Raw genomic sequence first — 26,048 nt, 5'->3', positions numbered from 1 at the left:
GAAGATGGAGGGCAGGGGCAGAGAGAAGGGCAGATTGGCCTTTCACCTCCATCACTTGAGAAATGAGGAGTCTAAGGCTGAGAGGAGTGACGCAACTTTCCGCTTTCCTCCACAGCTGGTAAGTGTTGGAGTCAGGGTTTAAAACTGGGTCTCCTCACCCTGAAGTGTTGCTCTTTCTAAAATGCCGTGCCTCCTCATTGGGGAAAAAGGCATTCATGTCTCATGGAACACTCTACACAAACCTTTGTATTAAATACATAGAAATGCAAACAAAATATTCAATCTAGAAAATGTTTGATTTTTGGCAGAATCTTAAGCTTAACGTTTCCTTAAGTTACATTTTTGCAAAGTTTTTTATCCTACCACTATTGTTGAGAAACTTATGAGAAAATCTTGTCTGAATTGACTGTTTTTCATTTTACATTCTTCAGAATTGATGTAGAAAGTAATGCCTTCTAGAGGAAACATCGTTGTGCTGAGGTAGAAGACCTGGGTTCTAGATCTATCCCTGGCATTTCATGCAGTTGTAGGATTTAATTTCTTTGCCTCAGTTGCTTCTTCTGTAAAAATGAAGATAATCTATTTTAAATTTGGTTTCTGAATACCTCAAGGCAGAAACAGAATTCAAAGTGACCTTGCAAGCCATGTTGGATGAAGAAGCTCTTAAGGACAAGTGCAAAGTGGGACATTTAGGAAAAATGATTGACCCAGCATTCAACAGCAAAATACTGTATGAGTAGATGCAGAGGAACTTCAAGTCTAATGCTTTACTTACTATGAAATTGATGTTAGCTCCCCCCCCCCACCTCTGAGAAATGCAAAAGCTTTTCCTTTAAAAAACAAAAAAACCTCCCCAAAACCTAAAAACAACCCAGAAAACCCTCCTACACCTCATTTCCCCCCACTATCAATCAAGATAGGAGTCTCTCTAGGAGAGAGCTAGGAAATGGGAGTAAAGTAGATAGTAAGAGATGGGAACCTGTAAGATAGTTCACACACTTTGGTCACTCTCTTGGCTAGTTTTGCTCAGCTGTCTTTAAGAAAGTTCATTAGAGGGGCAGCTAGGTGGTGCAGTAGATAAAGCACTGTCCCTGGATTCAGGAGGACCTGAGTTCAAATCTGGCCTCAAGACACTTGACACTTACTAGCTATGTAACCCTGGGCAAGTCACTTAACCCTCATTGCCTTGCCAAAAGAAAGAAAAAGAAAGCTCCTTAGATTGGAGCAAATGATGGATAAAAGGGGTATATTTGGGGGGGCAGCTAGGTGGCGCAGTGGATAAAGCACCAGCCCTGGATTCAGGAGTACCTGAGTTCAAATCTGGCCTCAGACACTTGACATTTACTAGCTGTGTGACCCTGGGCAAGTCACTTAATCCCCATTGCCCCGCAAAAACAAAACAAAAAAAAGGGGTATATTTTGGAGTTTATTTTTTATTTTTATTTTTTTTTAAGTGAGGCAATTGGGGTTAAGTGACTTGCCCAGGGTCACACAGCTAGTAAGTGTTAAGTGTCTGAGGCTGCATTTGAACCCAGGTACTCCTGACTCCAGGGCCGGTGCTCTATCCACTGCGCCACCTAGCCGCCCCCTATTTGGAAGTTTTAAAAAGCACATCTGAGAGAACTTGTTATAGCTGAAGGACTTTGGACAATTTTTTTCTACCCTTTTCTTGCCCCCACAATTAGTGGAATGTAGTTTTGAGATTAAGTAGTTACGGAAATTATACCATTTAAGTCCATATCCTGTGTTTGGCTGTGTGTGTGTCTCTGCATACACACACCTAGCTCTAAAAATTCCTGCCCCCCCTCCCCATTACTGCCATGCACTAACAGGCAGTAAAAGAAATAAAGTCTGTATTTTTTACTCTTAAACTGATGTAAAAGATAATACATCTGGGGCAACTGTCCTGTTGAGAAAGACTGGAGGAAAGAGATCCTCAGCTTTAAATGCTACTGAGATGACCAAACAAAAAACAAAACAAAAACAAAAAAAATGAGTATCTTTTCTGGTTCATAGTGCATGAAAGTGGAGAAACAGCAAATTTCTCAGGGCAGAGCCTGTGACCTTACACTTCTTTCAATCAATCAAGAAGGTCTGGGCTCCTTTACTGTGCCATCCAGGCTGGCAAGCACCATCATCTGTCTTGGTTCTCTCCCCATTGCCCTTTGCCCTGTGGTTCTCCCCTCCCTTATCCCTTTACTTCATGTAGTGTAAATTAGTGAGGTATGCCTTCCTAATTGAGATAGAGCCCTAAGCTTGAATCAATACCTAACTGTAAAGTTACTCAATTTACAGCATTATCTAATCTTGTTCATGTCTTAAAGAAAGCAGTACTACTGACCAGAGGAGATTGCCTCATCAATCCTCACTCATTAGTCCTTGGGAACTTAGGAAACAGGTCATGTAATTCCCACTTTACAGATGTATAAGTAGAGTCCTGGAAGAGGAAGCTGGCTTGCCCGACATCTAAGGTCAGTTTGATAGTTGTAGAGTTATGGTTGGGACTTTGCCTCTCTACCCTTTGGAATGTTTGATCATTGTTGAGCTAGAACCAGGATGGGCCTTCTGGGGCTTGGCTTTTGGTGTTGTCATCAGCAGTCTGGCAGCTGCCTCAGAAGTCTCCAGCAGTGGGGGCGGTGGAGTTGGGGGAAAGGGGGCAGGCTTTGTAGACTTAGGGGCCCGGAGGAGGTCCAAATCTGCATTTGGACTGTCTTCATAAGAAATACATGATGCTGATTTTGTAATCTCTGATGGCCTGCCTCCTTCCTTAAACCAGATCTCAGTCCCAACTTGTTTTTGTTAATGGCATCACCATTCTGCCAGATCTGAAACCTCAGTGTTGTGTTTGCTTTTTTTTCTCTTTGGATTTCCACAACCACTCACCAAGTCTTATCTATCTTCATACTGTCCATCAGCTCTTTGCTGTCAATTCAGATGTCCACTACTCTTGTTTAGGCCATTCATACCTCATCCCTGGACTTTGTTACAATAGCTTCCTTGTTTGACTTGTGTCTTAGAGTCTGACCCCAGCTCCCATAGATCTTACACTATCATTGGATTAATTATCTTTTTAATTTAATTTAATTTTTATCATAAAAGTATTTTATTATTTCCTAGTTACATGTAGAGATAGTTTTCAACATTTATTTTTATAAGGTTTCTAGTTCCAAATTTATCTCCCTTCCCCCCCAAAACAGCAAGCAATCTGATATAGGTTATATATGTACAATCATATTAAACATATTTCTGCATTAGTCATGTTGTGAAAGAAGAATCAGAACAAAAGGGAAAACCTCAAAAAAGACAAAACAAAAACAAAAAAAGTAGAAACAGTATGGTTCAATCTGTATCCAAATTCCACAGTTCTTTTTCCTGCACATGGAGAGCATTTTCCCTTGAGTCCTTTGGAATTATCTTGGACCATTGTATTGGTGAGAAGAGTCCAGTCCATCACAATTGATCAACACACAATGTTGTTGATACTGTATACAATGTTCTGCTGGTTCTGCTCATCTCACTCAGCATCAGTTCATGTAAGTCCTTCCAGGTTTCTCTGAAATCTGCCTGCTCTTACCGCACAGTAGTATTCCATTACATTCATATACCATGATTTGTTTAGCCATTCCCCAATTGATGGGCATCCCCTCAATTTCCAATTCTTTGCCACCACAAAAAGAGCAGCTATAATGGATTAATTATCTTAAAGTACCACTTGGATCATATGATTCTCCTGCTCAGAAAACTTTGTTTCCTAGTAAAGTCCCACACCTCTTAGTCAAGGGCCTTTGCAATCTGCCTCCAACCTACTTATCCTGCTGTATATTTTACAGCATGAATCCTTTGTTCTAATCGAACTAGCCCAGGGATTCTTCACCTTTTTGTGTGTCCTGAACCCCCTGGGCACTCTGGTGAAGCTTCTGGACTGTGGAGCTCAGTAAGAACTGACCTCAATGATTTCCTGCTGCCATGTACATGTGCAGAGATGCTTTCCAGATACTCTGGGTCATTGCATATATTTCTTCTCTTACCTAGAACACCTGGGTTACAGCTCTGCTTTTTGAAATACTCTTGACTCTAAGGTCTACCTTACTTGACTTAATTTTAAGTGCTTCTTCTCTCTGAGGCCTTCCTTGATTCCCCATGCAGAAGTGAGCTCTCTGACCTCAGAACTTTTCTAGCTCTTTGGACTGCACTCATGGGGCATTTATCACATACTTGCATGATTTGTGGAAATGTCTTATCTCCTTTAGCCATGTGTAAACTCTTTGAGATAAAGGGCCATGTTTTATTTGTTAATTTTTATATCTCTTTCCCCCCACTCTACCACTTTCCAGTATTGTCTAGTGCACAGTATTAATAATAATAATATTTACATAGCACCTACTATGTGCCTGGCGTTGTGCTAAGCACTTTATAAACATCTCATTTTATCATCACAACAACTCAGTGTTTAGATGCTGTAATTGTCCTCATTTTACAGTTGAGGGAACTGAGGCTAAGTGACTTTCCCAGGGTCACACAGCTAGTAAGTGTTTGAGGCTGGATTTTAACTCAGGTGTTCCTGACTCCAGGTGTCCTATTCCCTGAGCCACCAGCTGCTTCTAGTATAATAGGTACTAAGTAAGAATTAGTTAAGGAAAGAATTCCTGACACTAACCAACTGTTCTCTGCTTTGCAAACTTGTCCTGATGAATATTCTGAAGTTGCTTTTTGCCCTTGTGTCTTGAATTCCTCCCATATACCATGGCTTCCCCAGAATACTGATTCCGTTGTTAGGTATTCTAAGGTTTGTATCAAAATTCTCCTCCTGGTCCACATTTTTATTTTCTTGACTACAAACATAGTGTTGGGTTATAGAATCATGGAGGTAGTAATGTCATGCAGTGGCAAGAAAAAGCACTTTATTTGGAGTCAGAAGATCTGGGTTCAAATGCAGTCTTTGCTCCTTACTGTTGAGGCTAACCCTCCCCCCCCCCCCCCAACACCCTTTCTGCCTGTCCCTGTCTCCAGTCTCTCCCCATCTGCTATTTCCTCCCCTCTGCATTCATATATGTACAGTTATATCCCATCCTTAAAAAGCCTTCATCCAACTCTACCATTCCCCATCCCCCTCCCCAACCTCTCATTTTATATCTCCCCTCTTTCTCAGCCAGACTTTTAACCCTGTTTATAGTTACTTCCTCCCTTTTCACTCCTCAGCTTTTTGTAGTCTGGTTTCTGATGTCATCACTTACTAAAGCCACTTTCTCCAGAGTCATCAAAGATCACTTCGGTGCCACATCTGATGGCATTTTGTTCAGTGCTGGTTCTTCTCCACCTCTGTTTTATTTGACATCCCTGAGCACTGTCTCTCCCTCGAGATGACATTTGCTCTCTCTTAGTTTTCCTTCTAAGTCATCTTTTCTGGTTCATCAACCAGATTCGGCTTCCTAAGTATTGTGGGTATTTGCCAAGGCACTGTCTTAGGCCCTCATTCACCTCTCTCTGTATTGTCTTTCTTGGTCACCTCATTCTCTCCCATGAGTCTAATTATTATTGTCTCTGTGCCAGTTACCCAGAGGTCTGTATCTAGCCCCAGTCTCTTCCTTGAGATTGATGCCACCTAAGTTCCTATCTTCCACATTGTCCTCCTGTACTGTAGCAAAGCCTCCTCTTTGGTTTCCTTTCCTCTGGGCCATCCTCCACTCTGCAGCCAAAGGGATTTTCCTCAGATGCAGAACTGACCATTTCAGTTCCCTATTCAATAAACTCCAGTGGCATTTTTAAAAATTTCATTTATTAAATGTAAACTCCTCTATTTAACTTCTAAAGCTCTTCATGATCTTGTCCCAGCTGTTTCCACCCTCATCATACATCACTCCCTTCCTGTACTCTGCAGTGCAAACTGGCCTTTTCTCTGTTCTTCTCCTCCATTTACTATCATGGTGCTTTTGCAGTGACAGTCCCTGAAATGCAGCCCTTCTTCACCTCTGCATCATAGAATCCCCCTCTTCCCTCAAGATGCAGCTCAGGACTTACCTTTTCTATGGATTCTTTCCTGATCCCCTCAAATACTGGGATCTTCCCTCTCAAACTGCCTTGTGTTTGTATTTATTTTCTTTAATTTGTATATGTGCATATTTGCCTTTGTTGTCTTTCCTGTTAAAACATAAACGTCTCAACAGGAGGGCTCCCCCCCCCTTTATTATATTTGTGTCCTTGGTACCTTTCACAGTGCCTAGCAAATAGTAGGCATGTAAAAAATATTTGTTGATTGATTGTATGACCTTTGACAAAACATTTGAACTCATTGATTCTTGGTTACCTCAAGAGGAAAATGAGGGGGTTGGATTAGATGGATTCTATATAGTTCTAAATGTGCAAGTTCAGTTATATTACTGGCATTTATTTAGGTGCATATTTCTTAAATATTTAAAGCCTTACTCAAAGTTTGATTTTAAAGCTACTTAAGAAAATGTATATTTGTAAGTGTCAGTGTGATTTCCTTTATCTTTACATTTTTAAACTTAATATCAAGGCACACATTATTAATGAAATCTAGCCTAAATAGATAGATATCCTATTGTATAAACAGAGCTGGCTTCTCAACTGCATGTAGTCTTTCCAATTGATTTTCTTACATGAAATGCTAATCAACTTTTTCCAAGTTAGGAGCTAGGTAAACACAGTCTGCCTACTTCTTCTAGAGGTTGTTTTCTTTCTTTCTTTCTTTCTTTCTTTCTTTCTTTCTTTCTTTCTTTCTTTCTTTCTTTCTTTCTTTCTTTCTTTCTTTCTTTCTTTCTTTCTTTCTTTCTTTCTTTCTTTCTTTCTTTCTTTCTTTCTTTCTTTCTTTCTTTCTTTCTTCCTTTCTTTCTTTCTTCCTTTCTTTCTTCCTTCCTTCTTCCTTCCTTCCTTCCTTCCTTCCTTCCTTCCTTCCTTCCTTCCTTCCTTCCTTCCTTCCTTCCTTCCTTCCTTCCTTCCTTCCTTCCTTCCTTCCTTCCCTCCCTCCCTCCCTCCCTCCCTCCCTCCCTCCCTCCTTCCCTCCCTCCCTCCCTTCCTTTCTCTCTCTCCCCATACATATATGCATACACACATACATGCATATACCCATAATACATGCATGTTTGTAGTTACAGGATCATAGATTTGGGACTAGAAAGGACCTTAGAGGTCATCCAGTTCAACACTTCAACTTACAAATAGAGAAACTGAGCCCCAGAGAGGCTCCATGACTTTTCCAAGGTCACATATATGCAAACTATCAGTAAAGATTTACATCTAAGCCTTTAAAATGCAGATCCAACCCTCCTTCCCCTGTACTGTGCTGTCTCCATCTTTTAATATTTTTATGTAAACCATTTCTTCATACTTTTCCATTCCTTGTGTTCCTAATATCCCTTTTGTATCTTTATACTCTGTAATGATTCTTAAGACTCTTTTAAAGCTACTTTTTGAGCTTAATTTCTATTGTAAAATGATAATCACCTATCTAATTCCGTTCTTCAGACCCATCATTGGTGTTTGGATGACAAGTTACTGAAATCCATTTCTTAAATCCACATTTTTGCCTGGTTTAGAAAATGTTGACATTTTACCAAAATTAGTTTAATAGGTTTGGACTATACTGTAAGACAGAAAAGCATTTCCTTACCTAGGTGTTAAGTTTTTCCTCACTAGTAGAGAGAGAAGTAGCTAACAACTGAGAAATAAACCAAGCCTCATCCTCTGTCTAGTGCCAAGAGGTGTGACAGTCTATAAGGTGAGCGCTACCAACTTTTAACTAGTCACTCTTTCCTTTGATGATAGGCTTTTTTTATATCTTCTTTCTGGTGTAGATATGTCTGTGGCTTCTCTACTTTGCTGTGACTTCATCCAACTTTGTATTTTTCATGGAAGCAAGGAAGCAAATGGTAATAGCTGTCATAGCGCTTTCATGTTTGTGGAGTGCTCTCTCTGTCTCTGTCTCTCTCATAAAGGCATAAATGGACCAAAAATTACACTTTGATAGTGGCAGTAGAACGAGATGTCCACAGAGGGATTATAAATAAACTCCTACTCCTGGGTATTATGTATCTCAAAGCAGCCTAGGATTGCATTAGTTTGTGGGGGGTTTTCCCCTTTCTTCCATATTATACTGTTGACTCATGTTGAATGTGCAGCCCACTCACCTTCAACCCATCTCTTAGATGACTTGCTTTCTACTTCCTTCCCCCTGCATCTTATTATTAGGAAGTTGATATTTTGAATGCAAGGAAAGCTTAATTAAGTTTAATCCTACTGGATTTGGCCCAGCAGTCCAGCCTGTTGAGTTTTATAAGGTACGGCCATATTCCAACATGTTCTCTAACTAATCCCTTCCAGCTTTGTGTTAGGTATAAATTTGAAAACCATGCCATCTCTGTCTTTGTCTAAGTCATTGAAAAAAATGTTAAGCACAGTCAAGCACAGATCTTTGGGACAGTTACTAGGGTCTTGCTTCTAAATAAACTCTTAAGGACAACTCTGGGTCTGGTCATTTAAATACTACTTCCGAGACATTGAAGATTGTTGGTGATCTACAGGTAATGGAGGAAATCCTAGTGGGTTTTGAAGTAGGTTAAGTAGATTTCCAGATGGAAGGGTATCTTTGAAATCTTCTAGACCAGCTCTTTCATTTTATCGATGACAGTGATTTGCCAGAGGTTGTACTGGCCCTATAGTAAGTGGGTGAGCTAGGATTTGAACTCATGCCCTCTGATTCCAAAACCCAGTACTTTTTAACATTGCACATTGCTGCTTTGCTTAGTTACATTTTTCCATATTAGGGATTAGAAAGGGGGGAAGACAGTTTTACTAGAAACCAGATAACTAGTTTATGAAAAAGAAGTATTTTTAGCTGCTTAGAGGACAGAGGGGTTAGGCTAGCCAGAGAGCTGAAAGGATTGTGGGATAAAGATGAGAATTTGCTGAAATGTAGAATGAACTTTGGAGAGAGAAAAAAAAATGAAAAAGCCTTAGAACCAGGTATCTTGTTGGGAATTTGAAATAATAAAAGGTTAATGGAATTTTAAGTGATGAGAAATAAAAGGAATGGGGGATTTTAGAAGGAAGGAAATCCAGGGGGTAGTTTTTATATAGAGCTCATTCTTTTTGAAGTCCTTTCTTATTACCTCTACCATGATAATTTATAGTCTTTCAAACATTAAAAAAAATATAACTCCTGCACAAAATATCTTTAGCATACAGAATAAATCGTTGCTGTGCCTTGTACCCCCAAATTATGTCTCTGTATCATCCCTTTCCTTATGGCCCTGTCATAAGGGCAGTTTGTCTAGCTGCCCCTGTGGTGCTATTATTTTCATCTCCATTTTATGTTTGAAGAATGTTGAATCAGGGACAGCTAGATGGCGCAGTGGATAAAGCACCAGCCCTGGATTCAGGAATATCTGAGTTTAAATCCAACCTCAGACACTTGACACTTACTAGCTGTGTGACTCTGGGCAAGTCACTTAACCTTCATTGCCCTGGGGGAAAAAAAAGAATGTTGAATCGTAGTGAGATTAAATGAGTGACTTGCTCAGGATCACATTACTATTAAGTTCTTGAGGCTAAACTTGAATTTAGATTTTCCTGCTACATAGTGCAGTGGTATACCACCTGGTGGTTCTTGGGCAATCTCAGATGAGCTTTTGAAATAAGCAGTTGTGAGAGATCTCATTCATTTTCTCCATAAGGAAGCCTTCAAGAGAAGCCAGACTCAAAAAGCATTTATTTAACAAATACCTACTAAGTGCCACGTACTATGAAAGGATACATAAAGAGAATCATTGAATTCCAACCTAATTTAAAAAGCATTTATTAAACATCTACTATGTATGAGGCACTGTGTTAGGAGTTGGGAATACAAAGAGAGGGAAAAAAAAAAGTCCCTCCCCACATGCTGCTTACATTCTGTTCAGAGAATGTACCATGTCAGTTGTAGAGTGCTGGAGCTTGGAGAGATCTAAGAGATGCCCATGTCCCCACCCCTTCATTTCATCTGTGCAGGAGCTAACTAAGCTCTGAGAATCTAAGGGATTTGCTTAAGATCCCTCTGGGATCAGGTGCAGAAGAGGACGAAGGTATGATCTTGTTCAAGTATAGAAATATTGCATATGTGTGTGTGTGTGTATGTATATGTTACGATTATCCTTGCATGGTTTTTAAACAATGTTTCATGTAGTGCGACTGTTAATGGATTGGAGCCCTATCAGTATTGAATCCATGTCTATCAAGCTTGGGGAAGTTTTTAACTTTTTAGTATTATTATTGTCATTACTGTAAAAACTAGTAATTTTATCATGGGCTACACTTTATGAGCAGTATCTAAAATCTGTCTAACTTAAGCAGACAACTTGGTGTCTGCTGTGGGACCTTGAAGACAATTAAAATCTGGCTTTTGGTTTCAGTTTGACTATTGGTTATGTAATTTTTGGGCAAATGTCTTACTTGACACAAAAAAGCCAGGTGGCATTAAAAAAAAATCACCAATTCAACTTTATATAACAAAAATGGCCACATTCCAAACGATGTTTCAACCAAAGAAACCTGACTAAGAAGAAGCGGTGAAACATAGTAGGTAGAATGCTAGACTTAGAAGACCTGGGTTCAAATTTACCTTCTAGCTAGCTTACTAGATGAATGACCCAAGGCTAGTTACATAACTTCTCTGAACCTCAGTTTCTTCCTTTTTGTTTTTTGAACCTCAGTTTCAATATAGTGAAGATATAACATCTGTAGTATGCCCTTTACAAGACTATTATGACTCCCAAAGGAGATAATGGTTGTATAGTGCTTTGCATAATTTAAAATGCTCTACAAGTGGCTGCCATTACTATTACTCCTCCCCCTTCTCCTCTTGCTGATGCTGTGTTACTACTGCTATTCCTATTACTACTACTCCTACTCACTATGTGATTATTAAGTTAAGAAGTAAAGGATCATTTTACTTATATGGAAGATCTCAATTACTTTTCTTTTATGGAAAGGAAAAGTTGGGCTGTGACAGTGTTTTTAAGGAGAGAAGATCCTTTCCTGATTTTGCTCTTAATTATTTTCTACTGATCCTGTAACTGATCATTTTGAAGATTTAATATAAGTTATAGGGTTAGACTCCTATTTTCAAGTAAGGTAGTAGGGGCAGCTAGGTGGCGCAGTGGATAAAGCACCAACCCTGGATTCAGAAGGACCTGAGTTCAAATTCAGACTCAGATACTTGACACTTACTAGCTGTGTGACCCTGGGCAAGTCACTTAACCCTCTTTGCCCCGCAAAAAAACAAAAACAAAAAAGTAAGGTAGTAGTGTAAGGAAATTCAGCTCTTTGGGGGTCAGGCTCTTATCCAAAGTACCAATGATCTTAAAAACACAAACCTAACAATTTAAAAACAGCACTAATATGTATAAACTTGAATACCAGCATACAGAAGTAGGGCCTTAGTTAGATTTTAAAGCACCTACTAAATGTTGGAATTGAAAAAATGCCCAGCCTGAAGTTGGAAGGGGTGTTGCTTTAAAAACTCAGCTGATAATCTAAGAAGAAAATGCATATTTGCAAGAGGCCTTCCAGGCTTTTAGCAAATAAGGTTCACTGCCCAACCCCACCTCTACCAAGGAAGGCAAGAGCTTAAGCCTACGGAAGAAGTAATTTTCTTTCTTTCCACTCACTACCATCCCTTTCTGGTTCCTCCTCCCTCTCTCCCAACCTCCACCCCCACCCTACAAGTGAAATAGAGTACAATTTGATAACATGGGTTACAATGTTTATCAGACATTAGGGCTGAAATGATTTGACCTTGCACAAGTAATTGGAAGTCTGGCACAAGGCTTGTCATTCTCAACCTTGATAATACATCATTCTCAATCATTCTTAACATTTGGAGTCGTAGTTAAACACAATAACCACAGTACAGAAGATGTATTTAGGATACTAGGTTTTTATCTAAACAAGAATTTCTTTCAGAGATTTAAAAAAGCTTCAGAGATGGGGGAGCAGGGGGAAGATAGATACTTAAAAAAAATATTGCCGAGAATTTTAGCAACATAAAATATCGTCTTTGGAAACAAATTGGAACTAGTTTGATAAAGTATAGCGATGTCATGGGTATCTTCAGGTGGGAGAAATAATTTTGATTTTTATCCCTTTATGTGTTGTTCCCCACAGCAAACCCTTCCTAAGCCATAAGCTTCACCCAAAGTAGGATATAAAGTGTTAGAATCCATGAATGGAGTTCTTTAATGTATCCAATTAACTGAGCACTGTGTACTTTATGGCACACTTACTGTGCAGTAAAAATACCATAAATATGTGTTTTAAAAAGAAAGTTGAGTGATGGTGCTTAAGATGTTCTCATCAATGGTGGATGCTGTAGTCACAGTTAAACTCTTATTCAGGATGGAGGTAATCATAATGGAGACTGACCCTCTGGGACTTGGCAAGTCTTTTTAGGTTTAGATATTTATCTAAAGATTAAATACGGGACATGCCAGTGTGTACTGTATTTTAGAAGCTTAATTGAAGAGTTTAGTACTCAAGCTAAATAGCCGGCATCGAATTGAATAAACACATCATAAATTAGCTTTACAATATGACCTGTTTTTGGTCTAAATACTGTATATAGGTCCCTTTCCATATTGCATGTTCACTGTTTTTAATTAGAGTGAATAGCATTATTCTGAAGCATACCAAAATGGTGAAAAGCATTCAGATTCATTTATGCCTGACAGTTCCTCTCTTCCCCATTTGTTGTCTTATTTTTAAAAGATTGCATGTATAAGGCCATTATTTTAATTTTAATTGACCAAACTGGAGGTGGTATTTTCTTAGGGAGAACTTTTTTTTTAAAAGTCTCAATAGTTGACTCTTGCAGTCTGGAAAGCTAATGAGTACATGGATAAATTGATTCTGAAAACGTTAGTTCATTTTATCTTGTATTAAGTTCTGTACAGTATGTTGTACAAAATGATCATTTAAACAAAATAAATTGGCAAATTGGAAGCATCAGTGTTACTATTACCAGTTCACTAGAGACACTTGTATTGCCTGTTTGCAATTTGAGCCTTCCTCACTCCTTTACTTTACAGCAGAATCACACTTTGGCAAACACTTTGGTTCAAAACATTTATGGCTCTTCTGTAAAGTTGAGTTGTACTGAATGTAAAGATAAAACTGACTCATTTGCCCAATGAGAGAATGATTCTTAACCTCTAGACTGCCTTTTGAGTAAGCCACTCAGGAGTTTTCGTTATTTTTCCAAAAATGCTTAGATCTGGTGTAAGCAATTAATAACATTCAGTGGTTGTGCTTTTGAAATTCTATAATGAGCTGTTCCAGATAAATTATTTCATGATTGAAATAAAACACATATTGCAATCTTTGTGTGTTAATTAGTTCACTGTGAAATAATTCATTTCACACTGTGGTCACATAAACTCTTTTACTGCCGGTACCCCCCCACCCCCCAATATTTGAAATACTTATTTTGATATTGTGGATGGTTATATACTTAGTAAATACCTAATAAACTAGACTAATCCTTTTTGGCAAAGGTTGTACCATATCCAAGAAATTAGCCCTGAAATAATACATGTTCTTTGAGAAAATTTTTTTTTCTGAAAGTCTAATTGGATATGTATATATTTCCTGTTGGCTGATGAAATGGATTTCTTAATAATGTTTTATTACTTTGTTTTATATCTACTCTACATATGTAGTAGTATTGTCTCCATTTGTGTGACATACCAAAGCCCCCAGTAGTATTTCCTTAACAACAAATGTTGTTATTCATAAAAAAGTGAGAATGTGGTAAGCAAAACCAAGTTGCAACTTTTATACATTTTAAAATCATTTGTGGTGGGACATTTTACAAATTAAGCTTATGCTCAACAGTACTTTGATTCGCCTAAATAGCTACTTTTGTTCATTTTGGTGATAAGGAAAGAACTGATTTAGATGGTTTGAAATTTTACATAAGTGTTACTTTTTTTGATGGTGATTTGATTGTTGGTCGAATGTGTAACAGCCATCTCCCCAAGATTGTAAATGCAATAGATAGATCTTTTTACAATTTTGAGGCAGAGACATAAAAAGAAAATAAATTGTGTTCTTTGTCATTTCCCTTTTTAATTTATAACAGGTCATATTGTCCAGTCTACTTCCCCATCAATTGTTTGGGATAATACCTTTGGTGTTTACATGCACACAGTGTTTAGTGTACAGTTAAAACAGACTGTGTCTCTGAAATTACCTTTTTTGAAATTTCTTGTCAAATTTTTTTTGATTTTTTTTTTCTTATGGTAATAATAGAAGGAAGAGAGGAATTGGAGGGAAGGGAGGCAAAAAGTTGGTTGATGCTAAGTGGAAGGAGAAGAAACATTTGAGTGTATTTTATCTCTAAACAAGTATCTTTGGCATATTGGGAGAGAAATAATAGAAGTGTCAGAATTTGTTAACATATCTGATAAACTATGGCAGCAAAAACTATCCTTTTTGTATTTTGGCATGAGCAATCACCCTTTTATTGGGCCATTAATGCTACTTTGGAACATCATGCTGTATCCAAAGGCAATAATTTAGCAGCTGTTTATCAGGAGCTTTCATAAAACATTGAATACTATTATAACATCCAGTAACCTTAACAACAGCATTTCAGAATCTGGGCCCATTTAAATGGGATATCCGTGAATGTACTTGTTCAGGGATGCATGACCCACATCACCTATAAATTTGATTGGAAGTTACAGTGCTGGCATAGGCTGATGGATAGCAGATTAGAACCCTGATTAACCATGTGATTTGAGGGCTGGGAATATATTGTCTAAGCAAGATTCATCAGACGCAATCAGAATTTCAAGTGGTCAGATGAAATTCAAATGTGTATTGTGGATCTCACTCCCCCTCTCCCTGCCTTGTGCTTTTCCTCTTAGGTTGCCTTTTTATTTTTATTTCCAAAGCTGAAAAATACTTCTTTGATGAATCTGCTCCTCACCCTAAAGCTGTCTGTCTGTTATTCATCAGAAAGCAGGTCGCAGTTCAGTGAGCAGAAGAAAAGATTTTAATAGAAGCTGTGCCAAGGGCTGTAATGCATCATTTTAGGGCCCTAATTACATTACAATGACAAATATCAATGGTGACAACAGCAATAACCTACATCCTTTAATGGCTATGCTGGAAAAGGAGTTTGGGCCCTGCGCCATTAGATTAGACTCAGTTTCAAAACATAGGCCATTAGAAGTGTGTGTCCACAGTATTATTGGCCGATAACTGAAGCCCAGTGGAAAGGCCTGTAAATAAATGATGCCTCCCTAAAGCTTGGTCCTGTGGGACAAAAGAGGCAAAATTAGATGACCGTGGAAGCAGCACTGTTTCCGAGGCAACTTTAGCTTTCAAAGTGAAGAATTGCCTGCTTAATTTTATGAAATCACACTCTCCCCCCTCCCGCTGCCAATTAGACTCACCATAAAAATCCATTGGCGTGGCAACTAAAATAAATTCTGAAATTCTTTAAACAAAAGAAGACATTTTAAAAGGTGGAAAGGTTTCCCCTATTTTCTATTATGTCTAGTTTGTATGGACTTGTGTGTAGTAATAAAAAGTCCTTTCTCCTTTTGGAGAATGAGGGAGAAAGTCCTTGGGACTAACATTTGGATAGACTTGAAATAGATAAATCCCCATTTAGGGAAATAAATTCTTCCTCATCAGTTTGTATTTTGGCAGTAGCTATCTCTATAGTGAGTGTTAGCCTCTTTAGAATAGAACTCATTCTCTAGATTGTGTAGGCAAATGAAAAAACTCCATTTTCTTATGTGCCCACATATTTTTCAGCTCTCCTAGCAAGGGACTATTTTATTTATGTAAACAACATAATGAGGAAAATATGCCTGGCAGATGGTTCTGAGTATCAGAATCATCAGTTTGGTCTGCCCCAAAGTGTCTCATTATCTTTTTACTCTCTCCCCTTCTACCTCTTCCTACAAAAACTTAACAACTGAATGCCTTTGAGACACATTTTCTCTAGCTTGGTAAATGTCCCTCCATTTTCTTAGCCCGACGCTGGAGTTTTACCCCATAACCATCATGGTGTGTTTCATCTGTGTGGAGAGTGGTTTGGTGATTCCGTTGCAGCTTTGGGTGATGGTTTTAAGATCCTAGTGGATTGACAAGTGTTCTATTGAGCCAGAGCACTAAATTACATCCTGGCGGCACTAATGAGTCTGGACTCATCAGTGCCTTCCCTACCTCCTTTCATGAAAACGGGGTTAGAATGGTCCTAGAGCTTCATGGTGAGTTTGTGTTCTTGGTTGGCAGGCAAAGTTTTTAAGGTACTGGCATTTAAAAGCTTGCATAGCTACAAGGTCAAAAAGGTTTGTGATAAAAGAAGGGAAAACTGAATTGCACAAGTATGAGTGTCTCTGTCATTTGGATAATGACTTTGCAAGAAAAAGAGCACTGTGTCCTTCCATATAATGAGGAACTGACCCTGGGCAGAATTTATTTTAAGGAATGCCTCAGGAGTTGTAATTGCTGTACTTTCTCTACCTCTCAACACCTTTCTTCCTTCTGATCCTTCCTAATCGTTCTGTTAACATATAAGACCATATGCTAGTCCATACGTTTGTATATATTGTATTGTAAAGTATGTATGTAGCATACCAGGTTAAATTACAAAGTAAGTCCTGTATGGCTTTTCAGAAAAAAGAATGTTATGTGTTTTGTTTTTTATTCTCATTGTAATACCGAATTAATTGGTTTAAGGCATCATGGACTGTAGTTTTATTACATTAAACTCTGTTGTCTCATGATCTGGCCATTGAAAGTCACAGTTAGCCAAAATTTCCATAAATAAACAGTTATATTGATCATTGATTTTTGTAACAATGATCCCAAGGCACTGAAAGGTCTTAAAATACCTGCTGAATGTTTAAGGATAGATGAAGCTGAATTCAAGATAGCGTGGGAAAAAATGACTGGGCAGTTGTAGTCTGCCCTGGTGAGAGTATCAGCACAGGTGCTGATAGGATCAGGAATCCATTTAAGTATTAACATAGACTTTTTTTTTAAGTGAGGCAATTGGGGTTAAGTGACTTGCCCAGGGTCACACAGCTAGTAAGTCTGAGGCCAGACTTGAACTCAGGTACTCCTGACTCCAGGGCTGGTGCTCTATCCACTGTGCCACCTAGCTGCCCAACATAGACTTTTAATATTACATAGATTATAATTTTTGCTGAAAGTCCATTCTTTATGTTATTGGTGATATAAATAGTTCAGTTGTAAATAAGCTAAACCATCTTATTTCCTAACGGTGCTCAGAGTATTTACTGTTAAGTAAGAGTGACTGATTCAAGATAGTTAAGTATTGTAGACTGTAGACTAGAATACAATCATCTTAGAAAGCCTTTCTTTAGCTTTATGACATTTGAATTGAAAATGCAAATTAGGATGGGCCTGGGTCCTAGTTGCCCTCGGAAACTTTGATTTCCAGAAATGAAAATGACATTCTTTGTTGTACTGTATGGGTCCTCGAAGGTTGGCTTTTCAGGATGAATATTTGCTAATAAATCGCTTTGCTCTTAATGTCTCACTGTTGCTACTGCATGCTGTTAATAGGGCTCTTCTGTCTGAGATTTTCTCTTTTCTGCCTTACAAAGCACCCCAGTTATAGTCCTATTCCATGGTAAATTGTGCCTTAATATTATCATGTTAATATTTAGGGAATCTGTAACTAACTGTTCTTTTTCCCTTTCCTCTTCTCTTCTGCAGGCAGAAATTGTCAAGAGGCTGAATGCTATCTGTGCCCAAGTCATTCCCTTCCTGTCCCAAGAGGTAAGGCAGTTCATTGCAGGCCCTCGCTCTAAAGTTGCCATTTTAGTAGTACTGTATTGCAGAAAGGGGGCTGGGAACTGATTTTTCAGGTTTCATGAATCTCTTGGTGCCTGTATGTCATTTTTCTAAGGTACTGCTCTCATTCCAACTCTACCACCTTATTAAAATTCAGGGGAATATAATTTAAAGGCGTTTATATAATGGAAAATGTTCTAATGTGCTAAGCGAAATTCAATTGTTAAAATGTTTTGCTGTCATGTACAATGTAGTGTTGCTAAGAATCATGGCTGTTTGTCAAAATGGCATCTAATAGGGTGGATTGAAAAATTACCAGAAAGACAGAGTTTCTTCTACACTTCCCATAATGGGCATTAAAAGTTAGCAGAAGGAATATCAAATGGAGATGTTTCACCTAGCATAGTAAGAAAAGTAATGTCACTTTTGCCTAACTGCTTAAAAATGTTATTACCTTATTAAAATTTTAAAATGCTGTTTCTATTTATTTGTGAAAATCCATAGAAGATTGATTCATTATGGACTTATTTCTTCAAGTATCAATTTCCTAAAAATTATGCATTCGTGACAGATACTTTAATGCATTGCAAAAGTAGGCAAACTAATGGAGGTGTCTTGTTGTATGTGATAAAAGTCTGTTTCCAGTGTGTAGTGCCTTCTTCTTTCCTGTCTCCCCTCTCTTAGTAGTTGTGCTTCCTCATTATTCAGCTCTTCATTTGGTAAAATTAGTGGTGAGAAGACTAGAGCCCCCTGCAGTCTTTTTTCTAGGTATTAACAGCTTCAGTGTTTTGTGTCATGGGATGAGAAAGCATCTAGGTGCCTTCTCCCACCCTTTGCTTGTTCTGTAGAGTATCATTGCTTTTCAAGAGAGCTGTTCATCCTTCTGCCTGCTAGACTTCACATGCTTTGGTGCGAGCAGCCATCCTGTGCATGGGTGTGTTCATTTGCATATCTCCGCTGAATGGGAGGGTGCATGCATACACAGGTACCTATTTAATGTGTGGGGCTAAATATAATGGCAGGATTGTCCATAAAGAAGATTACCCATTGATAGGGGCTATAAAATAGAACTTTGGATGAGTAAAATGCCCTATCATAAGGAAGCATGATGAAGAGTGGCCTTGTATCCAAACCTTTAACCCTGTTTGTGATCCTAAGTTCAGATAGGAGCTTGAATCATACATGGAAAAGTATATCCTGGCTCCTTTCTTTTTACACATGGTCATAAAACCACCAGAAAGCATATCCCAATGAGCTCTTTTTGTTCAAGATTTGCTTGTCTTAGCTGCTGCACTTCTGTAAGAAAGTGTGGAGGGGTGCATTTGCATGTCTTTGAGCAAGCTTACACAGTGCCTGGCTGCATGCACTCTCCCTGACCTAGGCCACCCCACTATTACCTCTCATTTAAAAAGCTTTACTACCTTCAGGTAGGGAACTTAGAGGGGCCCGAACCAGCAGAGATGTGGCTAGGGTAGCACCATGCCCAGGACCACAGTGAAAACCTGACATACCTAGGGTGTCAGGTCTGTGCTTTTGCATATAGAAGTCAAGTCCTGGCTTGCAGTTTTACAGGATATCCTTGCGTGGCCAAAGGGTTTAGCTTCATACTTCGTTCAGAGACGTTTTTGTTGTTGGCTTTATGTCTACATGTGAATTGATCAGTCCTACAATTCACTCCCCTCCACTGCCACCCCCATACAGGTGCTTTACAGGCCAGGATCATTTTGGGGTATAGGAGGATGGTAGTGATGAAGCTACCTGTTGATTAAAGCCTGTTTGACTATGAAGAGCCTCCGGAGGTAGGAGATAATTCATAGGTGGAGCTGAAGAACAGGCCTGATGTTAACTGGCCAATGACGTTGCCCTCAGGATGATGTGAACCTTTGCAGGTGCCAAGACCTCCTGTTTCGTTGCTGTTGTGGGTAGCGAAAAGTGGTACATTCTTTAAATAATTGTTTTCTCATTGTGTGCTTAGAAATCTTTTAGGCAGAATTCTAGATTCATATCAGTCCTATCAGTTTAACAACTTGATTTTTCCCCTCCTCTCTCTTTTTTTTAAACCTATGTTATCATGCATACTTTTGCTTCTCCCAAATCAGGGTGTTTCTCCTGTTGGTGTCTGAACATTTTCTACCTTATGTTTCTCTTTTTCTGCTTTGTGTGTGCATCATACTCCCACTTCTTCCCAGAGGCCAGATGGACCATAATCTGGAAGGAGGGGAGGAGGCAGGTTATTAGAGAAAGATGAATTCTATTTCCTGTCTCTTCAGAGGCATGGAAAATCACTCTTGCATGGCTGCTCTCCTCACTCAGTGCCAGGGCTGAAGGCCCTTAATCTGATCTTTTAACACTGCCTCTGTGTGATATTCGTAACTGCCAAATGGCAGGTGCACCATTATAAATTATTTAAAATGTTTTCATTTAGAAATTAAACCAATAACAGTATCATTGAAAAAAGAAATCTAGCTAGCTTTTGTTATCCTGCAAACATGTACATTAGGCTTCAGAGATTTCATAACTTATTAACCATGCATTCTTTAACCTTGGGTCTTCTTTCAGTCATCAAATACTGTGTAGAGTTCATTGACAGGAAGGAACTAAGTGACCGAATACACATTTTTTTTGAAGTAATGTCTGTTTTTAAAAACTCTTTGTGCCCTGACATTTACATATGTACATTTGTCTATATGAAGAAATAATATAGCTCTGTTTCTAAGTTTCTGCTTAATTCTCCATATTTTCCTTCTAGACTTTTTTTTAAAAGCAGTATTGGGTAATCTACAAATATCTTTTCAACCACTTGATTGTACTTTAGGAAAATTGATTTTGTAACTGTAGAACAAAAACCTTTCAGTTTATGTGTGTGTTTGTGCCTGTGAATATATATTAATGAGGGGCAGCTAGGTGGCACAGTGGATGAAGCACTGGCCCTGGATTCAGTAGAATCTGAGTTCAAATTCGGCCTCAGATACTTGACACTTACTAGCTGTGTAGCCCTGGGCAAGTCACTTTACCCTCATTGCCCCAACCAAACCAAACCAAACCAAACAAAAGAATGTGTGTGTGTGTTTTGGCGGGGCAGTGAGGGTTAAGTGACTTGCCCAGGGTCACACAGCTAGTAAGTGTCAAGTGTCTGAGGCCGGATTTGAACACAGGTTCTCCTGAATCCAGGGCTAGTGCTTCATCCACTGTGCCACCTAGCTGCCTCCCAAAAAGAATATATATTAGTGGCAAGAATAATATTCATTTGTTATGTTTCACTAAACAATCCTAATCATAGTTGATGTTTATATTACATTTTAAGGCTTACAGTGTGTTTTCCTTATAGCAACTATGGCAAAGTTTGTGTTTTCTAAAGGCAATGGCTAAACAAAAGTGAGTGAATGTGTGTGTGTGTGTGTGTGTGTGTGTGTGTGTGTGTGTGTGTGTTTTAAGGTAAGTGACTTTTTAGAGTGCCAAAACACTTTGATTTTCTCAGCTGTGAGTCCCTGAGAGTTTTGATTCTTAGGATTATTATTATTATTTTTTTTTTGGATGAGGCAATTGGGGTTAAGTGACTTGCCCAAGGTCACACAGCCAATGAGTGTCAAGTGTCTGAGGCCGGATTTGAACTTAGGTCCTCCTGACTCCAGGGCCAGTGCTCTATCCAGTGCACCACCTAGCTGGCCCCCCCCCTTTATTTTTTTTATGAAATTCTTAGGATTCTTAAAGCTCTACTCCCTTTACCCTCTTGTACCTAGATCTTATGGTTTAAAACAACCTTGTTAAGATATTATTAAGAAAAGGGTAAAAAAAAAATCTAATTTTGTCCATCCTACCCTAGGAAATTTCTACTATTTTCAAAATAAAACTCCAAGATATGAAAGAGAAAAGCTACTCTCACCCCTTTCCTTCCCCTCTTCATTTTCATTACTGTTTGTTTGGGTGGGAGAGAGTCTTATGGTGCCACAAGAAGCAACAGGTTGCTAACTTTTTTCATTTATGGGTTTCTGCTCAGGGGTGCCCCCTTCAGGTTCCAGACTCCACTGGTCTTGTCTTGGATTTCTGGAAACAGAGAGAGCTATAGTCCCATACACAGTCTAACTGTCTATCATGGTTAAATGATAGTAAACAGACTGGCGTATAGTGAATACAAAGGGATACAAGAAAACATATGTCCATTCGTATCACTACCACCTGCATCTCAGCTTCATTCTGAATCTGAAAGGTAGAACTTGCATGCATTCTTGTTCCAGGAGAGACCATCTCCACCCAGAACTGCACACTTAGTCCAGATAGCCTGAAAAGGTCAGAGTTAACATTGTTTTATGCTGAGAGGTGAACAAAAAAAAAAAAAAGTTGGCACATGTTCAAAAGTATCCTAACTCTGAGGAAAAGGATTTCTTATGCATGTATAACTACTCCAGTTATATGGAAGGAAGAAAACACCTTTGGGTTGATATAGGATCTTGAATTCTGTGTGACTGCACTATGTGAATCAGTAGCTATATCAGCTGCTGCTGCTGCTGCTGAATCCTGTCCCTGACATCTTGCTGCTTCCCTTCCCTGCCCTCCAAGGAGAAGAGGATTGAGTGCAGCCAGCCTACATCAAAGCTCATATACTACTTATTGCATACCAGGATCCCTAAACCTCATATCTTTTACAAAGTGAAGAGAAGAAGATTTTTCTCACTTTATCCCTTTACCTCTTACCTGATAGTAGCAATAAAACTCTTAGATATAGAAATGAGATTTTTGCTATGAAGCCCTATAGGAGGATGCACATTGTATAGAATGTCATAGGAAACTTCTGGGCCATTGCTAGACAGAGACCATTGGCCTCTTCCCTTGAGTTCCTTCTTTGAAAAAGTCGGCTGGATTTGCTCTTAGATATTGTTTCAGGGCTAGTTTGATGGCTGTGGAATTGGTTGTCCAGAGAAGCCCTCTATGAGCATAGAGATTCTGCCTCCCTGGACTTCAGTATGGCCTATGGGAATCTGGGCCTAGACAGGGAATTCACTTCTATTACTCCCAGCTCATGTAGCTTAGTTCATTTTATCCTCTATCTGGTAGCTAAGGCATGGGGAAAAGTATTCATCTTCTTGTCTCCTCTCATGCCCAAACAAAAATAAACCCCCTGAACGTGTAAGAGATTACTTTTTATTTTTTCTGGACCTCAACGCTAACCTCTCTAGTTTCAGGCATTTAAAGGTCTGCATTCTCTTGACATCATTGGGAACCCCTCAGTTTCTGGCCTAATCCATATTATTATCCTCCTTCCCTCTATGCTGTTTGGATTACAGACAAGAGTGTTGATTTATGGATGCTTTCTCTAGACCAGGGCTTCTTAACCTTTTTTTTTTTTTTGTATTGTGGAACCCTTTGGCAGTTTAATGAAGCCTATGGAGACCTTCTTAGAATGTTTTAAGGACATAAGGTAAAATACATTGGATTACAAAAGAAACATTATATTGAATTACATTTGTCAAAATATTTTTTAAAAGTTCATGGATTCTGGATTGAGAGGCCCTGCTCCAGACTAACTTACTATTTAATTCTTTTTATCATAAAATAATTTTTTTATTTTCTAGTTACACGTAGAGACGGTTTTCAACATATGTTTTTAATAAGATTTCTAGTTAAACATTTTTCTCCCCCCACCTGAAGACAGCAAGCAATCTGATATATTATATATGTACAATCACATTAAACATATTTCTGCATTAGTCATGCTGTGAAAGAAAAATCAGAACAAAAGGGAAAAACCTCAAAAAAGAAAAACAAAAAATGTAGAAACAGTATGGCTCAATTTGTATCTAGAGTCCACAGTTCTTTTTTCTGGATTTGGAGAGCATTTTCCATCATGAGTCCTTTGGAATTGTTTTGGACCATTGTATTGCTGAGAGGAGTCAAGTCTATTGCAGTTGATCATCACACAGTGTTGTTGATATTGTGTACAATGTTTTGCTGGTTCTGCTTATCTCACGCAGCATCAGTTCATGTACATCCTTCCAGGTTTCTTTGCAATCTGTCTGCTCATCGTTTCTTATGGCACAATTTACTATTTAATTCTTAACTTATGCTCTTTGGTGGCTGTGCCATTATTAGGTGAACCAGCTGACTGACATGACACTCAATGGTTGATAGAACTTGGACACCTTTACCATATTCACAGCTAGAGTTATGGTTACTTCTCTATCTGAGGAGTACAAGTACCTGGCTCTACTTGGGCTTCTCCTTCTTTGAATTGGTTTACTAGAACTATAGGTTTTCACTATAATTGGTAATAAGAATTTATAGGATTATCACAATCTTAACATAAAGGGTATTTCACAGTAGAATCTTAGAGAACCATAGGGAGTAAATGTGGAGGCCAAAAGAGGAGCCTCAGTACCAATAAAGCCCTTTTCTAGTGGTTCCTTTTGTGTCATGGACCCCTTTGGTATTCTGGAGGAGCTTATGTATAACTTCTCAGAATAATATTTTTAAGTACAGAAAATAAAATACATAGGATTGATTACAAAAGAAACCAATTATGTTGAAATACAGTTTATATATATATATATACACACACATATATACATACACACATACACATATATACATACATATACATATACATGTACATATACACATATACATACATACGTATATACATATACACACATATATACATATATATACATATATACATATACACACACACACACACACACACACACACACACAGAGGCCAATGGTCTCTGTCTAGCAATGGCCCAGAAGTTTCCTATGACATTCTATACACTGTGCATCCTCCTATAGGGCTTCATAGCAAAAATCTCATTTCTATATGTGTGTGTGTGTGTGTGTGTATATATGTATATATATAAAAGTTCACAGATCCCTGATTAAGGACCCATCACTGTTCTATGCTATCTGCTTTGGGGAGCCTAAAACTGACCCTTCTTTTAATCTCTCTTTGGGAGAATATAGCTTGCTTGGGCTGAACATCCTCTTCACTTGTGATGTCAAGCTCAAATAGAAAAAGGGACTGCTAAACTGTACATAAGGATCCCTGTAGACCACATATTGGCAGTTTAAAAATATTATGCTATCTTTGCTGTATTGCATATTTATTTATTTTGTTAAGTATTTCTCAATTATATATTAATCTGAGTTGGGCTGCACCCAAAAGTGTTGTGGGCCATGTGTTTCACACCTCTGTTCCTCCCTATTCCAAATGGAAACAAAAACACATCTTGAAAGTTGGCCTACTTATCAACTAGAAAATGATTTGGCAGACTCTGCTTCCTGTTTTCTCAACCACCGCTAATTCACCCATAGTAATAACCAGGAATCCTAGACTTAAAGGACACAGGGATTCAGACCCTCCTTCACAAGGAAAACACTTTTTTTTTTGATCCACAAGTTACAATGGGAAAATAATTGATTTGCATCAAGTAACCTATTATTAGCTTGTTCTTATCAAAGTAAGTGAGTTGTAGCTTAATGGAATTTAGCTATATTGTTTATTATTTATAGTGTTTAGTGTGTGTGTGTGTGTGTGTGTTTTTAGTGAAACCAGGACACCCATCTAGAAACCTCATTTGGTAGTATTTGCTGATGAGTGACCTTTAAACACCTCTAATTTGTATGTCCTTAGCACACGAAGACTATGCCATCAATAAAAGATCATGCCCTTGCCCCACTATGATTCTCTTTGTGGCACTATGATTAGCTAACCTGGATATTTAGATCCAGTGTGGCTTGGAAGAAAAAAAAAACCCAGGTATTTGATCATGCAGAGGGTTCCAAGAGTCTTAAGTGGCACAACAGATAGAAGATTCCTTTCTAAAGTACAAATCTGGCCTCAGACACTTAACTAGCTGTGTGACCCTAGGCAAGTCACTTAACCCTGTTTGCCTCAGTTTCCTCATCTGTAAAAGAAGATAGAGAAGGAAATGGCAAGCCACTCTAGTATCTTTGCTAAGAAACCCCCAAATAGGCTCATGAAGAGTCTGACACAAATCAGTGAACAAAAGCTTTAAAGCTATTAGAGTTTAAAACTGAACTAAGACTTATGGAAACCCCTATATATAATACCATTATTCCTCTTAGGAAATGGATTCTCTTCTAAGTTATTTCTAGCCCCAGAGACATCTGGAAAGCTGAAACTAACTGGCAAATGGTCAACAAGTATTTATTAAGTGCTAGGCAGTATGCCCAGTTCTGGGGATACAAAGTTTAAAGTAAGA

General features: G+C 38.5%; 1 protein-coding gene across 5 annotated transcripts in view; it reads left to right on the top strand.

The window, feature by feature from the left end:
- TLE4 (TLE family member 4, transcriptional corepressor) overlaps positions 1 to 26,048 on the top strand; it is a 162,813-nt gene that overhangs the window by 23,373 nt on the left and 113,392 nt on the right. For all 5 annotated transcript variants that reach the window (XR_006354093.1, XM_043976252.1, XM_043976251.1 and 2 more), the window contains exon 5: positions 17,755 to 17,817. Coding sequence is in view for 4 of the 5 variants with exons in the window: in XM_043976252.1 (XP_043832187.1) it covers positions 17,755 to 17,817 (63 nt within the window). In the remaining variant the exon portion in view is untranslated. The remainder of the gene's footprint in view (positions 1 to 17,754; positions 17,818 to 26,048) is intronic.

Source organism: Dromiciops gliroides, chromosome 1 (genome assembly GCF_019393635.1).
Source record: "Dromiciops gliroides isolate mDroGli1 chromosome 1, mDroGli1.pri, whole genome shotgun sequence".
Taxonomy (NCBI): Eukaryota; Metazoa; Chordata; class Mammalia; order Microbiotheria; family Microbiotheriidae; genus Dromiciops; species Dromiciops gliroides.
Note: the sequence above shows the minus strand (reverse complement) of the source record. Positions and strands in the feature narration are given on the sequence as shown.